At 40.1% G+C, this 17,727-nt stretch overlaps 2 protein-coding genes across 3 annotated transcripts in view; one reads left to right on the top strand and one right to left on the bottom strand.

The window, feature by feature from the left end:
• The first annotated feature begins 8,298 nt into the window (after window positions 1–8,298).
• On the top strand, window positions 8,299–14,948 carry LOC137879513 (twist-related protein 2-like). The gene is made up of 2 exons (XM_068720277.1): window positions 8,299–9,365; window positions 13,921–14,948. The coding sequence occupies exon 1, from the start codon at window positions 8,458–8,460 to the stop codon at window positions 9,028–9,030; it is 573 nt and encodes a 190-aa protein (XP_068576378.1). The 5' UTR covers window positions 8,299–8,457; the 3' UTR covers window positions 9,031–9,365; window positions 13,921–14,948.
• A 197-nt stretch (window positions 14,949–15,145) lies between these two features.
• LOC137879495 (histone deacetylase 7-like) overlaps window positions 15,146–17,727 on the bottom strand; it is a 44,583-nt gene continuing 42,001 nt past the window's right edge. Inside the window, exons 24-25 of one of the 2 annotated variants that reach the window (XM_068720251.1) lie at window positions 17,572–17,719; window positions 15,146–17,478 (exon numbers count right to left, since the gene is read on the bottom strand). In XM_068720251.1, coding sequence (XP_068576352.1) covers window positions 17,589–17,719 — 131 coding nt within the window. In that variant the 3' untranslated portion in view covers window positions 15,146–17,478; window positions 17,572–17,588. The remainder of the gene's footprint in view (window positions 17,479–17,571; window positions 17,720–17,727) is intronic. The other variant, XM_068720250.1, reaches the window with a different exon arrangement.

Genomic DNA, 17,727 nt, shown 5'->3' with positions numbered 1-17,727 from the left:
TGTGTGTGTGTGTGTGTGTGTGTGTGTGTGTGTGTGTGTGTGTGTGTGTGTGTGTGTGTGTGTGTGTGTGTGTGTGAGTTTGTGTGGTATGTAAAGAGAGGGAGGGGTCTCGTTTTATTCAATTATGGGACTCCTTTCTACCCAAATCAAGGAAGGAAGTTGTCTCAAGTGTTGACTGGCAGTCTGGTAGAGTGCGGTGAGACTGGAAACTAAAGTTTAGACCTTCAAATAACACAACCATCCTAAACATCCTGTATAATTAGATAGTAAAGAGCAGCAGCAGCTGAATCAAAATCTATAACAAACAATCTGAAGGGGAAATTATTCCTTTGTATTGCACACATGCACACCTTTACAGCAGATGAGGTCAGAAAACGACACAAACGCACTGCTTCCACCCGTCTAAGACTTGTGAGTACTCGCTGACAAATCAAAATGAGTAGTTACATGCATATAAAGTCAAATACTTTACTTAAGTAAAATGTTCATACATTTACACTACTTTATACACCTACACCATTACATCTCAAATCTTTTACATTTTTCTTAACTACATTTATTTGACAGATTTACGTACTTTTCAGATTTGTGTGTTTTGTACATTATGGTCCATTTTTTAAGATATGATGCATTGTTATAGATTAAACTACCCAACAGTGTATGAAGTGATTAAATTAGCTCCGTCTTGACCAACTGCAACAGTACTGTTGACATATTAATATCTAAACTATCCAGACGTCATGATATTACAGCACTGACATGGGCCATTCTGCATGATTAGTACTACTAATTTCATTGCCAATACTTTTGTCCAAGTAAAATTATGAATACAGGACTTTTACTTGTAATGGAGTATTTTCACATGTAATTTATTAATGGCAATGATGGAAGAAATATTGCAATCTTTTACTTTAGCATGGCAATATCGCACTATTAAAATCTTCAAGTCCTGCACATAATTTTACACCAGTGGAAGAACAAGTCTATTAGCAACAAAACGTATTACAAGTACTTGTTGAGTGGCAGAATAAATTATATTCCTGGAATATACTGATGCATTAACAGCATTTTTATGTTGGCATTGTGGAGCTAATTTGAACTACTTGTTAAATTGTTACATTAAATTATTGATTAATTAACTATTGATTGATTAATCTACAACAATGCATCATACTTTATGGGCTGTCTGTAAAATGTTTATCTTCAAAGTAACCAGTAACTTTATTTCTTTAATAAACACAGTGTAATATTTCCCTCTGAGATGACGGGAACAGAGGGACAAAGTCAATCAAGTAGAGTACTAGTGCCTCAAAATTGTATTTGAGTAAAAGTACTTGGTTGCTTTCCACCAGTAATACAGGGTGAACAGGGATTCACAGCTTTGACTAATGTCTGTGATGCGTGCTGTACAACAGCTCCACTGTGAATTATGATCATTGGTATTAATGATAAAAAAAATGCAGCATTTGATCTAAAAAAAGATGCGTCAGGAGGAAAAAGGCTAAATGAAAAGCAAACATCTTGAATTGGTCGAAAACCAGATGGCCTCTTTGACATTAAGAAGCCGCTTTGGCATTTTAAGAAGGCAGTCCCAGAATGATTTCCGAGGAACTTCCGCAAAGCGAGGTACAAAGCCCACAGATATTTAAGCAATATCCATAGCAATTTACTGTTTTATTTACAAACTGAAACATATGTTTCTAGACCTTTGCAGCCCCCCTCGCCTCCCGTCTTTCCCTATTACCACACTAATTTACTGCTGCAGGACTTCTCCCACACTATCTCTGCTTTTTCCTTTTATTTGTCTCGGTATTATCTTTATCCTCACTCATCAGTCATTCAAACTCTCCCTGCAGACCTGCCTGTTAACAACACACCCCTACCGTTACACTCGGCTATTGTTTCTTTCCTCCTCTGACTCTTGTGTTTTTTGTGTGCGATGCTGTCCGTGCCTCTGGGACCACTGCGAGCTCGCATCTGAAACATTTTAGAGAGACACATATTTGCTGTTTTAGAGCACAAAGGGATATGCCATGGCAGAGGCTGTTTGAAGTGGCTTCACAGGGGGAACCAGAACCAGAACGAGGGATTTGAGAAACCATAAAGAAATGTTAGCGCAATGTAACTTCGGCAAATTCATCTAATCTAATGGAAGTGGGGATTGATTCAATGTGAAGGCGCACCCCTTTGAAGCTGGCCCTGTTGATGTTTCTAATGCAATAGCTCTGTTGTAGAAACCCAGCATTCCTCTCTACCTTGCACACAGTGCTTCACTGTGGGTTTGACAGGAGTGGATGCGTGATAGTGCCTAATCCAGGAGATCCCAGGTTGGCACTGCTTCCAGTAACCAGTATTTGAAGTGTGAGATTGGAGACAGCAGCGCTTGACTCCCCTCAGGTTCCTTATCTAAAGACATTATGTTTAGATTGATTTGTGGGGTGATTTTTCTGGTTTTCAAACAAGGAGCCGTGTTTGTAGAGAGTCCAAAAGGTGTTTCAGTGCCCCCACAATTGGAAGATATTCAGACTGAGACGAGAGCACATTGTATCTAATGTATGTATCAAAACAAGAGAGGATCGGAAACACATTCACCTGATGGTGGTTTTCCTTTCTTATCCGTGGCCTTGTATTGCATTGGTGTGAATATACATACTTTATATTGTCCTCATCACAATGTCTTCTGTTGTCAGCATTCAAGTTTTGTATGAAGCTGTCTTGTGGCTTAATAAGCTCATTTCAGAAGTTCATGTTGAACCAGCATGGTCAGCTCTGATCTGCTGACTTACTGACTCTTATAAGTGTTTACAAAGAAAAAGAACCTAAAACATTGAATTTGAATAGCTGACTCAGCAGAGGAAATTACTCTCATGTGATGATTTGCTATATATAGGGCTCAATCACGTCAGCGTCTCTCTCTGCCCGGCCGATCAGTCAGCATTATTAACTGAAATAAGCAGTGTGTTTTTCTTCAGTTGGTCATGAAATGATTTTAATAGAAGCAAAAGACATTGATTCTTTTTCAACCACATAGAAGTTACTGTTGCTGTTTTTTTGTCCCTTTTTTGTAGCCCATGTGTCACATTATCACATGCACACGTAGATCATATGACCTGCTGTTTGCACATATGGACATGATGTGATGCAACAGTCAAGAAACATTACCCGCTCACACACGTGCACACACATCTAGCCTCAAATCTCAGAATAAGTTTCATCTTCCACTTGTTTGTTTTATGTATGTTTCTGTGTGTAACACTGACAAACTTCATAAAGAAACGTTTTAAACTAGACCCCCCTTTTCAAGGCATTATATCTTGTAACAAATGGCTTTATTCAAAGTTAATAAATAACTTACTAATACCTTATATAAATGTGTTTGGGTTGCCAGGTTGTGACTGGTAAAGGGCTTTGACTAATAATTACCTACATTCATGTCATGTTGTTTTTAATAATAGATTATACATTCAATTAATTAAGTTTTTACAACTTTAAAGTCCTTTATAAAGAGTGACTTATTAGAGAATGGTACTGAAAACAGTCTCAATGACACACAGTGGATATCTGCTTTTAACCATCATGCACTTCTTCTTCCCTTCATGTCCCAGAATAAGCCACACAAGGCTTTCTCCAGCCTAACCTGCTGCTCAGCGTACACCAACCCAGCATGCTGTATTCCCAGCTCAGCTGTGAGCTCCACTGGGACTGTTTGTAATGTGCCATGAATGAACCCCAGCACTTAAACACAGTAATCAGAGCCAGAGCAGGATATTGGCTAAATTACACATGAAAGCAGGGACATTTGAAGGAAGCTTGAGCACTAAATATTATGATAAATTACGGTCTAATACGAGAAGATAAGTCACAGCTAAACAAGAATAATACAGGCTTGCACGCAGTGCGGGAGGGAAGCGTTTTTAATGCATGATTTCACTTTTAAATTTGAAAAACACATATGTTAAAGGTATCTATAAACATTCTGGAGATTTCAACCATGTTACATGGTCTTTGTCAGTGAATGGAGGTTGCCAGTTGTTGGAATTGTCGATTTCATTAATTAAAAACATTTTTTTTAATAATATGTAACAACCAAATAAAAAATGTGAAAAAAACCCAAACAATAATATCTATTAAGAGTTCAACACAAAAAAAGAATATATCAGATCTGCTTCATCCAGACTGTGTGGGTGTGGTTTGAACAGGTTTGATTGACAGACCTGGCAACATGAGCAAATAGCCCAACAACTGTCACATTTTGAGTCGAATACTGTGAATGGTACACAGATGTATATCATCGTTTTCCATATGAGTCCAGAGGAGTACAGACAAAAACAACGCAGACAGAAATCTCTCAAGTGAAATAACCAAAACTGCTCTAACTTTAGCAGAAAGTTTCATTTCATTCATCATGAGAGGCTGATTAAGTGGTAAGGACGTATTGTCAATGTGGACTTATTAGTTATATAAATAAGAATGTCTAATCATTTATCATTTCTATAAAAATGTTTCTGTGCCTTAATTTGTGGGCACATTCTTACCAACTGCGTTTTATATAATTTCAAAATCTCAGACTTAATGGAATAGTTTAACATTCTGGAAAACGTATGGCTCTCTTGCTGAGAGTTAGATGAGAAGATTGATGCTACGCTCACATTTGTACGGTAAACACGAAGTTACAGCCAGCAGCAGATTATTTTACCTTAGCTTTGCGCAAAGACTGTTAACAAGGGGAAACAGCTAGCCTGGCTCTGTTCTTAAATCCACCAACACAATTTGTAATCTTTACACTTTTTGGGAGGATTAAACAAAGAAGATAACCCTTGACCCTTAGAGGTCCTGATAGGCTGATTTTGTACCTTAGGACAGAGCCAGGCTAGCAATATCCCCTGTTTACAGTCTTTATGCTAATCTAGCTAACCGAGCTGACTCCAGCTTTATATTTAACTCACAGACATGAGAGTGGCATCAATCTTCTCATCTAACTCTTGAGGTGAATATTCTGTGTCTATTGATAGTTAAACTTTGAGAGTTCATCATTTTTCCTTCAAAATCTACACCTTTACACAGTTTGCATTAGATTTGCTTATTATCCACACCTCTCATCTCCCCGCGCCCCCCCACTCCACCCAGTCCCATCACCACCATCCCCCACATACCATGCACCTTCACCCCTTCATCCCCCCCACTGCCCTGCTCCTCCAGAAACCCTCTAAGTGGATACCCCACAGGAAGGGCTTCTCCAGGGGGGAAATGGGTCCCAGATGTCTGCCTTTGTGCCACTATAGGCTCCTCGGGAGGGATGGAGCCGTGGACGGGTGGGTATGGGGTGGAGGAGGGTGTAGTGTGCAGTGTGCAAACATCAATAACGGCAGCCAGGAGGGTGAAGAAACTCCCGGGGTGAAGGTGAGGAGGAATTTAATGATTAGTTCCTTTTGTCAAGCCAGCGTGGATTTCCAAACACATCATTTATGATTGGTCACACTGCCCCGCTCCTACCAGCTGAGCACGTCACCGCACTGCTTCGTCCTTTTGCTGTATGACGGTAATTGAATTGACTGCATTACGATCTAAAAGAAACTGTTTTCCCCCTTTTTTTTTCCTGGAGAACTTCAAAAGTTTCAACATGGCCGCTCCTCAGTGCAGGACCAAACCACATGTTGTAGAGACAGAAACAGACAATACATGGCCTTCTTTGATATCCAAGCCCCCTTGTGTGTGTATGTGTGTGTGTGTAAGCCAATATATACTGATATATATATATATATATTGATATATTGATATATATATATTGATATGTGTATGATCTATTTTCAGCTCTAGAAAGGGTTAATTATGACCCCCGTGGAAATAAAACGAAGACGAGAGCAGGGCCCGAGTGTTTAGTGAAACATTATGTCAAGACTCTGACAAGGAAATGAAATGTGCAACATCAATCAGCCTATGAGGACAGAGATCAAACGAACCTCCACACTCCTGCATCTGGTTCTGTTTGGACAGCCTCACTTTTTTCCCCCTTCTCTCTTTCCTTTCTTCTCCTTTTCTTCTCCCCTTTTCTTATTCTTCTCCCATTCTCTCTTTCTCTTCTCTCCCCTTCTGTTCTTCTATGTGCCACGACATTCCTGTAGGCCTACTCGCTTTGTTAGCTCATTTTTTCCATGATGGTGGCAAACAGCCACGATTTTGCTAAAGGTAAGCGGCAGCTCCAGAGATTAGCCTCAGCAACAATGACTTTCCTGTCCCTCCACTGTCTCCACCAGAGCTCCCAATAAACCCAAATTCTAATACCAGTTAATCCTGGAGTTGACTTGCCTGTTATGTAAATACAACCTCATATAATTCACTGTCTCTGTCCATGGCCTTGCTTTGATGGCCAGATGATTTTTTTTTCTTCCAAGTTGATTAAACCCAACTGGGATCGAGCTACTTTCCGTTCAACGTCCCTCTTTGAATGAAATGTAAACCAGTGCAATCACGAGGCTCATCAAGAATCTTCTGAACTGCTCTCTGCACACACGGTCCTTCAAATGCCACGGCAATCACACCCAAATTGTCGGCTAGAAACTGTCAAGCAGCGTGTCAAGAATGAAATGAGGTTTTTGTTAGAACCCAGAAAACCTTTGTGAGTAAATAATACAAGTTTCTGAATGTCTTGTCTCTGCGTCTTCATATAACATCTCTGGACAGTGACTGAATTTGTATCAGTTTTGGAAGCATCAAAGATGCAACAGCTCTCATAAAAAAGACATGTTAGGAGGTGTTGAAATATAAAAGCTACCATTAAGTATGCTGTCATCAAAAAGTACCAAATTTCAGCATCTTAGAGCAGCGGAAAACTCCCCACAACATTTCTCCGCAGCAATCTACACATGAGTCACTCAAGTCATGACGCATGTAAGGTATAAACGGACACAATGTTGGGAAACTGTTGTGGATTCAAAGTGAGATTAGTGCAAGATTTAGTCATTTGATCAAATTGCAGGTCGTTCTACAGAGATTTAAACGAAACATTAGCTTGAGCTATGTTCCGTCATTTTCTCAAGGAGACCTGTCTGCTGTGTCATGACTGCCAACTTGTAGAAATGTGTTTAAGTGGCTGCAGACCTAGATGGGTTCGCGGTATGGAGGTTGAACATGTGTCGGCACTGCCCCGAGGCCATGGATGGCACAATTACGTGCTCTCTCACCTCTGCAGACTGAGGTCACTGGGCCACTGAGGTCAGGGGTTATTTAGGGTCCTGTCTGTGCTCCCTTCCCAACCCAGTGTAGATGACTAGGAGCAGCTGATGTCACCATTCTTAACCAAACGCTCGTTAGGTGTTAGATAACGGATGTCTTACGAGGTGTGTAGGAGTTCAGTGTACATCAATGTGTACAGAGACAATGACAAATCTCAGGAAGCTCATCTTATGAAATTCTTTCCAAGATGCATGCTTGCACAACCTCAAATTGTCTCTCGGATCAACTTAAAACTGCTGCAACAGATTTATAAAAAAATCCTTTCTTTTGGTTTGGTTTTAGACTTTATGGTCAAAATTATAGTTTGTGCAATTATAAACAAAGAGCATTGTTTAACCTATAAATCCTCTTTTGGACTTTTAGTCTGCAGTATTTTCATTGAATCGGGCGTTGTGTCACGTTGTGACCTGGGGTTTAAACGGATTTGTTTTTATAGTGTCTGGTTATCAGCATGATAAAAACCATGGCAGACAAATGTTAGTGTGAACTCACACTCGTTCCCATGTTAAAGGAAAAAATTAAAATCTCTTAGCACTACATCAATGCACATGATTGATGGCTTTTATGTTGTGTGTTCATAAAAATACCATATAATAAGTATTCAATATCAAAGTTTACACCGATGACAGTGAGAAATAAAAGGTTTAGGTTTATTCCTGTACTAATAGTGAGTTGATGAACGAGAATGCAGACACTGGGGTGCATGCCGACTGACGCTCCAGCCCCAAATCTGGAACCCATAAAGTCTCAGACGTCCCTGCAACATTAGACACAGCACTTCTTATTGGCTCAGAGGTCCACTTACCCCCTTCCTCTATTGCCCGCCCAGCAAACGCACACTTCCTGCTTCTCTGCCTGGCTCAGGCCGAACCACGCCCTCTGGAAGTCCGCTTAGCCAAAGAGAACTGCCCGCAGGCCTTGAGTTAGCATTTGGGTATAAAAGAGGCGGAGGTGGAACCTGCCTGTCAGATGGTTTGTTGTTGTTCTGTCTGCCAGGTTGAGAGGGGAATGTAAAAGTTAGAAATTTAACAAGGTAACCAGGAAACAGGACAGCCAGAGCGACGTCCAAGCCGATGGAGTTTCTGAAGCCGTAACTTTCTTTGACGAGAGAGAAGACTTTTGTTACTCAAGCTTGTCAAGTTCGGGTTTGTTGTTGCTTGAAAAAGAGCATCACAGCGTCTCGTCTTTGCAGTGGAGGCTGAAAGGTTGTTGGTGGACAGTACAATGAGAGAAGAGGTGTCCTGCACCAACTCCCCCGAAGGAGGTCTGGGGGCCAGCGAAGAGGAACTAGAAAGAGGGTCGAAGAAGACCTCCCAAGCAGGGATTCGGAAACGTTCCCCTTATCCCAAGAAGGACAGCCTGGGTCAGGCAGAGGAGAGCAGCACCGGCAGCCCCAATAGCCTGGTGCCATCTGGTCCAAAGAAGGTGAAGAAAAGCCCTTCGACAGTCGTATCGTTGGCCCCCACGTCGCTGGGCCCCAGGCTGGACCAGCCCTTCGAGGACCTCCACTCTCAGCGTGTCATCGCCAACGTGCGGGAGCGTCAACGCACTCAGTCCCTGAACGACGCCTTCTCCTCTCTACGCAAAATCATCCCCACGCTACCTTCGGACAAGCTGAGCAAGATCCAGATCCTGAAGCTGGCCTCACGCTACATTGACTTCCTCTACCAGGTGCTGCAGAGCGACGAGATGGACGCCAAGCTGGCCAGCTGCAACTACCTGGCCCACGAAAGACTGAGCTACGCCTTCTCCGTCTGGAGGATGGAGGGTGCCTGGGCAATGTCCACCAGCCACTAGGATCCCATCGAACTTCTCTCCTAAACCCTCTCGTGTCCACATCTCCACCCCACCGCCTGTGTCTGTGTTTGCATCCATTTCATGACCTCTGAACCTCTGAATTCTTCCCCTTTTGGTCTGATCTTAACCTTTTCATCTCAAACCTTTGCCTACATTCCTGCTCCATCTTTGTGCTCCATAATGGTTCACCTCATCTCTACACCAGTATTAACATCCAGAGTTGGATCTTTGCAACTAAAACCTGTTCTCCAGCATTGTTTCCACCTTCACTGCTCTCCCCTGTCTGTCCTAAAGTTTAGTCCAGTGCAACAAGACGCTCCACTGCAGCCCCTCAGGTATGGACAAAATATACAAAAACACACTCACAGACAGCATGAACACATGCAGAAATCATACACAAACATGCACGTGTACACACACCATGTCATCAGCACACGTGATTTGGTTTTTCTTTCCATGTTCGAAATAGTCATAGGAGTACATTATTTGTTGACTTTCCGCTCAACAAATAAATACCTCCAATGCACTTCACTAACAAAATGCACAGACAGGAATAAAAATATCATTCCTGGCTTCAAATATCCTGTTCAAATAAAAAATAAAACTGTTCTAAGCTTTTATTTTATAAGAAAACATTAAGAAATAGCTCAAAAACAGATGTATTCAGACTAAAGAACGTGACGCAAAGTTGTTTTACAAGCACATTTATTTATAAATGAATAATAAAATCTCAATATAATTATATAACAGCTGTTAAAATGCCTCTTTTTACATACAGTCGGACCGCTTATTAGTTTTGATATTTACAGCTATGAAGTCTGTTTATCTTTGCGTTCAGGTGTATAAATACAAAATTAACAGTTTATTCTTTTATGCAAATATGCAAAAATTGTTCTCCAATTTATAAAATTACATTTGGATGAAGGGCATGTCAGTTATATTATTTTACAAATTATGTTTCTAATTCTGATGTTTTGATCTATATGTTTGGTTCAAACTTTGACTGAATCCATTATCTTCAGTTGTTTAAAAAAATCATTCAAACTGCAATAACTTATTTATTTATTATTATTTTATTTTTTTTTTACAGATTTTGTAAAATGCAATATGCTGTAAATTATTGGCTAATATTTAGTTGTGTGTTGTTACATGAAACAAACGTTAATAAATGTTACGTAGCTCAGATAATAAAGTCATCAAATTGTTTTCAAGTGTTTGTTCTGTGTTGGTTTGTGCAAAATATTCTGCCATTGTGGGTGCAACTGTTGCAAAACACATGTCAGTGTCAAGAGATATTTCATGTTAAATAAAAGTCATTAAGAAATAATATAAAACAAAGGTAAAAAATGAGATATAATGTAGATAATAATTTAAAATCAGATAACAAAGTATCAACATGTTTGTAAAAAGAAATAAAAGAAATGTCTACAAATCCACTCTAAAAATATCCAGCATATAAACAAACCTCTTGAAGTCAATGCCACACTAAATAACATTCAAACAGCACAATCACAATACACTAAGTTAGGTAAAACATCAACATTTCAAAGAAATCATTTTAAGCACTTTGGTTGTTTCACTTTATTGACTAAACTGAACTAACAGCACATTATCATCATCGTAATCTAAACGCTCCAGTGTTTGACAGACCTCTGATGTATTTAAGACAAATGTTTTCCTCCAGAATCTGTAGGATCGACTTCACACAGGGTCTGGTTTTTTTCAACCATTTTAACAGACACCAGATTCCGGCACAGGTACAGCATGAAAGGAGGGAAAGAAAGGGAGAGTGGGGAGAAATAAGTGGAGGCACATCTCTCTCTCTCTCACTCTCACTCTCTCTCTCTCTCTTTCCCTCTCTCTCTCTCTCTCTCTCTCTCTCTCTCTCTCTCTCTCTCTCTCTCTCTCTCTCTCTCTCTCTCTCTCTCTCTCTCTCCCCTGCAGCCTTGCCCTCTCTCCTCGGGATCTTGTATCGTGCAATCAGGCCCCGCCGGGGCCCAGACAAGCAGGAACCTTTAGATTGGAAACAGTTGTGAAGTATTAGGAAGGTGTGTGTACCAGGGTTAGGGTCAGGCACACGGGCATGTGTGTCAGCGCATGTACACGTGTAATGGTGTGTGTTTGTATGTGTGTTTGTAGTGAGCTTTAATTACCTGTGCAATGTGAGTGTGCGTCTCTGTGTGTTTATGTGAACACATCCGCAGATTAGTAAACAGGAATACACTTGCAGATGTTGTTTTGTGGATTTTATCTCTCCCCTCTCTGGGTTTTAGTTTTAAAAGACTTACAGTTTAAATTTTGGAAATAAGGCATTCAGGAAGTCCTTCAAAATAAAATGACAACATACAAGATAAGACAAGGAGCAACATCTACATACTTTTTCATCAGCTAGATTTTAGGTTATAGTAAACACTTGACTTTTAACAGATATAGTTAATACAGTTACATGTAATTCAATGTGCAGGAATCAATGAATCACAAATACTACTGCAAGTACTACTACACATACAACATATATTACAATGTCCAGACACACACACACACACACACACACACACACACACACACACACACACACACACACACACACGCACACACATGTAGCCGCCGGCCATGTGCACACTGCAGGTGTTCCACTCTGCTTATTATTAAACCTCCAGTGGCCTCAACAGCAGACGTTGAGGGCTCCACTCAGCGCTGTGGATGGAATGCCAAGGCCCCTGCACGTGGTAGCGGTGTGTCCTTGAACGCAGTGCGGTAGTTATGACCCACCACTTTGCCTGCTCTGCCTGTTATCATCAGCTCTGCAGGGGCTGCCACGAAAAGTCTGAAAAAGGCCTGAAACTGACCTGAATGTCTAAGTTTAGGAATGATTATGAGGTTAGAAAAGAGTCCGAGCAACATCAAAGACAGATTGTGCATCCACGTATGCGTGTGTCTGTGTATGTTTGGTGTAATTTAAATTAAATTGTGCATACATGAGTTAAATGACATTTATATCAATGTCACTCCATTATGTGAATACCAGCAGAATGTCCAAAAATTGGAACACTTGACAGTATATCAAAGTGTATAATGTTCCATGTGAAGTTATTGGAAGCCATAATTTATGTCAGTGTATTAGATTGCAGGTAATTGATAAAGATGTTTCTGTAATTTTGTCCACCCAACATAGTTTTTTACTAAGAAAATAACTTTTCCTTTATTTGTTTGACCTTGGTTTACACCATCTGTACACAAAACGTATCCTAAATATTTTGTACTTTCACTGTAGGAGAACCTTTATATTTTCCTTGAGAGTATAGCATAAACACACGCACACACACACACACACACACACACACACACACACACACACACACACACACACACACACACACACACACACACACACACACACAAGAGCATAAACACACGGGGAGAGTTATGTATATTTTGATGAGCATGATTTTAGAACTCGTGGGTGTCTGGCTCAGGATGAGTCTTTCAGAATGAGAGGATTGTTCTGTTTGAGTTACAAAAAACAATACTCTCCCTTCTGTTTATACTATAATCAAAATGCCTGTCACTGCTCTTTCCTCTGCCGGAACCACTGGCTCTGTTGCGTCTGTGAGTGTGTGTGTTATATAGTTTGGACTGACCAGCTGTTGGATGCTCTGCTGTGCATATTAAAACTCTGGCTTTCACTTCGGACTGATCTGGGACCAGATGTATAGTCCTCTGCGGTTCATCTGCGTTTTAAAAGTCTCATCCAGAAGTTGCGGCTTCTGATAGTCATCTTTATTTTTAGAAAGCCAAACTGTGAGCTGAGCGCAGGTGGGAGGGTTGTGTGTGTGTGTGTGTGTGTGTTTGTGCGCATATTAGTGATTGTGTATTTGACTGCTACAGGCATATGTGCTAGAGCATTTGTATGTGTGTTGGTCTACTCAGACAGCAGCAGGGATAGAAAGCCATAGAGGAATGACTTCTGGTTTGACACGTAGGCAACAATAACGGCAAATAATTTGGGTCCAAAATGCATCATGAGATGTCAAACATTTACATGCACAATTCACAGAAACAGAAAAAGTTATGTGCAATTTAAATTAAAAGTTTCAATAATTAAAGAAAAATGCGCCTCAAAATGCAAAATATCAGCAGCATCTTTAAATTGTTTTCCTTTAACAATTGCTTCCTGTGAATTTCTAATGCTTAGGCAATATAAATCCAGTGAAAGAGTAGCACTCCCCCACCAACAATTAAAACAACAAAGAGAGGTACTTACTGAATGTACATCAATTTAATGGCTGGAGAAAAAATAAATTAAACGTAGGGTTTAATTTCATGAAAAATTAACTTTAAATGTTGTAAAAACCAGATGGATAAATGTGAGTTTTAAAAGTAACGTTTCTGTAAACAAAAAGAAAAGCAAATGAGAAGAGCAGATTAGAAGATGCCAAAGAAAAGCTTTTGTCTGTCAATTTACACATTCACACATTTATGGCATAATGAAAGTCATGTGACGACCTGATACCCACAAACATACATCTAACTCTTTCTTACTGACTTCTTCTTCTCTCTGTGTGTCTTTCTTGAAGCATGGGAAGGCACACTGTAATTAGGGTGAACTGAGAATGCTCCAGAAGAAATGTTTGCTTGTTAAAACACGAGAGGAGAAGTTAAAGGAGCTGTAGGGATTTTTCCGCTTTCCACTAAACAGAAGTGTTTGTTTGTTTGTACACACATTTTATAACCTCAACACACATCTCAAAGACTTTCAGTGGAGTTTTTGTTGGCAGAAAATATGCTTCAGAATGAATCACAAGTATTCAATGTCTTCTTACCTTCAAAGTGTCACACTAATATAATGTTTAACGTTAATGCTCATCGCTGTGTTTCTCATCTCTGCAGAAAACCGACGAATGGAAAATTCTCTACACTCAAAGAAGAAATGTGTTCCTGCCTAACCAGATAATCCCCCATTTTTTAATCTCTCAAAAAACTTTTTTTTCTCTTTCTCTGGACACGGGCTTGACTCATGAGATGTATTTTTGCAGCTTGACTCCAACAGTTCTGTGTTTCTGAAACACCGGTGAGGAGACATGACAGTCAAGCGCTGAACATTTTTAATGATGAAAACAAGGGAAAATACAAACAGCTGGCCTGCATTGACAATGAAACAAAATGGCTGCTGGTTCGAGTGCCTTGTGGGTAACACCGTGATAACCATCATCCATTTGACTCAACGCATCGGATGACTCACTGCCAGACAGACATTAAGATGACTAATGATAATGGCACAGTGATGGTTAAAGGGCGGTCACAGCCAATGAATGTTTACAGCTAAAATGCTAATAAGCTAATCGCTCTGGCTCTCAAAGCCCCGTCTTGTGGGAAAAAGAGGAGCACGAGGAATCTGATGCAGATCTTCTACTTTGTTGTGCTGTAGTAAGCTGGATTGCTTTCTGTGTTTTGGGAGGTTTTTAAAGTGTATCTGTTTGTGAATTTGGTGTATGCACACTGTATTACTTTAACTCTGCTCATGCATTACACTTGGCTTTAATGAAAAATGCCCATGGGAAAACGTCTTAAACCACTGATTACAGTTCAGCCACTATTCCATTTGTCTTTTTCACTTCAGCTTTTCTGTTATTAGTGAGTGTCGCAGAGAGTTGTATTTTAAAATACAAGACAATCTGATCGATGTATGTTTTTTCCTGCCGCTTTACGAAATCTTTGCAAACTTGCTGTGAGCGTTTTCACTGAATAATGCAAAAAATGTAAAAGAAAAGCAGAAAGTTTCTTGTAAAAAAGTGATGATGAAGTGATTCCAGCCCTGATAGAGGATTAATTTGATCCCACAAGTAGTCTAATTACTGTTTGATCATATTTCTTTTGTATTGTTTTGCATTTGCTTTTGATACTCTTTATTGTGTCAGCTCCTGTGGACAATAAAACTTTTCTTGATGCTGTATATGAGTGTTATATTTTAAGGACTAACGCATTACGTGTCAGCATTCAGTAGTAATTCAGATATGAGCGGAAGCTGTGGTGAATTTGCTAAAATTAAATGGTGCAAGATTAACAAAGTTAAAATGTGCATGCCATAAGAAATACAAAAATGATCTCATTCAAATGTATTTAATTTACCTTTATTAAGGATTTTTTGGGGGGAACAAAAATAGTAATAAAGACAAAAAGCGACAAAAAACAAAACAAAGTAACTATGTACACTGTACAACAAGTCAGAAAATCAGTTAAGAGAAAACTTTGCCTGCAGTTTAAATCCAGTTTGTTAAGGCAACCTTTACACAGGCTGGTCAGCATGATACTTTAAGGCACACAGGCTGACAATTTGGTCTCTACGTACGCACAGGGTTCATTTTTTTTTAGATCAAATACAAAAATAAGTAATTTGCATGAATTAAGACAAAAGATAAGACAGATGTGTCCCAAATGTTCTCATAAGACTAAAGCTGCACTCACACTGTCCTACATGATATGGAGGCGAGACTCACCGTCATTTGTTTTCACATTTTCATTACAAATATTTGACAGCTTTCGTGTTGCGTACACAATGCAACATAAAGAAAGAAAGAAAGAAAGAAAAGAAAACGTACTGCACTTAAAAATCTATAATCCATAGCACCATCATAATTCTGTTAGACATGCAAAGAGCACTTCAAAGACACAGAATCTGAATGTATAAATAATTTTTTTCTTGAGAAATGAATTTGTTTATATATCCGTCCTGTGCTTTTGGTGCTGTTCAAAGTTTGGATAGAAAAAAAGAAACATTCACAAACTCTTGAAAGTCTTTGAAGTTCTTTAAGCCATGCCAGTCCAGGAATGGCACATTGTTCTCATAAACTTTGGTTGCGCTTAACCTGTGTCCAATTGCACAGTGTGGATATTCAACTATCTCAGTATTATCCATCCTACTGCTAAAATGTCGTTGTTTGGTCCGGAGAGCAAAACATCCCCGCTGCCGACAGTAAACAGAACGTTGCTACGTCAGCGACAGAGAAAGGACACATCAGTTTGTCCTCATCATGAAAGAAATACAAGTTTAAAAGAAATTACAAGTACATCAGGAATGTAAATCCACAGGTAGAAACACTGGTCCACTTAACAAACATGATCAAAGTTCAGATTTTAAGACCCAAGTCATTCTGATCCTGCCATCCTGAGGCCAATATAAGTGCACTTTGAGTGTGGGGTTGTCATTAAGTCTTTGGATTGGGTCTCATCCAAAGTGTGATTTGCATTGTCACATATACAATCATTTCTGAGTGGTCACGCTGCACTGAGGAATCATGGGTGATTTGTGTCTTTGCTGATGTGTAAATAATGTCTTTCTCCCCTGATATTGATACTCCAATGAAGAGAGGTTTTGTGACTATTGCCACCGATAAAAACTACAGTATGTCTACGCTTTTAAGACGCACTTCATCAAAGACTGTAGCGTCTTCTTTTATCTGCAGGGGAGCACACACAGTAACTGCAGCCATCTAGAGTCTTGCTGCAAGAACAGAAAAAGACTATCTAAGACAATATGTGGACTTACAAAAAGATATGAAACATATGCATCTCAGACTTTACTGTAGCTTCACTCTTACTGGATTCTTAAACAACAACAAAATATGTTTTCAAATAATCTAAAAACATGAACAAACAGGGTGTTTGATTGTCAACATGGCCGATGTGGCTGCGTCTCCTCTATCTCGTCCAGTTCACATTACAGAACGGTGCAGTGCAAAACGATCAGAAGCCCCTGATCTGTTCCTTCATTGGATCTTTGTCACATTCAGACAAATTACATCATCATAGTGGGATGATGTCATTGTAGGGAGTCGTCCTGTAGGGACTCCTTCCGCTCTGAGTGATTGTAATGCCAGGAGACCTTTGACCCTGCCTTCAAGGTGACAACTTTCTGCGAGGTCTCTTGCAGGTGTTGTGGAAGTAATTTACAAGATGAATGTTTGAAGTCACAGAGCTGTGCTTTGTCAAGTGTGTGTTCCTGCTACGTCATGTTATCAGCTCCCATTGCTACAGGAGAATGAAGATGCTTCAATAATCGGGCTCTGGTTGTCTTTCCTTTCAACTATTTCTCACTTCAATGACAGATGTCCCCTTCAGGAAAAGCATGTAGAGGCGTCATAAGAGTGTGAATTTTGCCCAGGTGAATGTTGTCGCTCAGTGTGTGTTTGAATCAGAGTGGTCAGACTGCAACCAGTAGTTTTGCAGGCTTAGGAGTTTTCATGAGGCGATGAATACAGTGGTTGAACTGAGGAGGACATCTGCTTCCAGTGATGGTCCAAATGCATAGCTGTGTGTGTGTGTGTGTGTGTGTGTGTGTGTGTGTGTGTGTGTGTGCTTGTTTCCATCGAGACTTGGTTAAAGGCAGCTGTCAGGAGACTCTTTCCTCAGAGAGAATCTCTTTTCTCTGTCAGTTTTTCTGGCTGTTTCCTTAATAAACGAGAGAAATAGAACGATTTTATGATACATTAAGTTGTGTATCCTTGCTAAAGCAGAATATATTAAATAAGACATCGTCCCTACTTGTCAGAGGCAATAGCTCACATTGACAGCGAGGCGATGGCACTGACGGCCTCGCTGTCCGAGTCTCGTCTCAGCCGCCGTCTCTGCGCCTGCAGGTAGGAGAGATCCACTGTGGCAGCCGAATCTTTCACACTCTGCCAGTACTCACCTGCAGGA

This window comes from Cebidichthys violaceus, unplaced genomic scaffold (genome assembly GCF_023349555.1).
Source record: "Cebidichthys violaceus isolate CVI_PGR_0920_01 unplaced genomic scaffold, fCebVio1.0.p SCAF_25, whole genome shotgun sequence".
In the NCBI taxonomy this organism is placed as follows: Eukaryota; Metazoa; Chordata; class Actinopteri; order Perciformes; family Stichaeidae; genus Cebidichthys; species Cebidichthys violaceus.
Note: the sequence above shows the minus strand (reverse complement) of the source record. Positions and strands in the feature narration are given on the sequence as shown.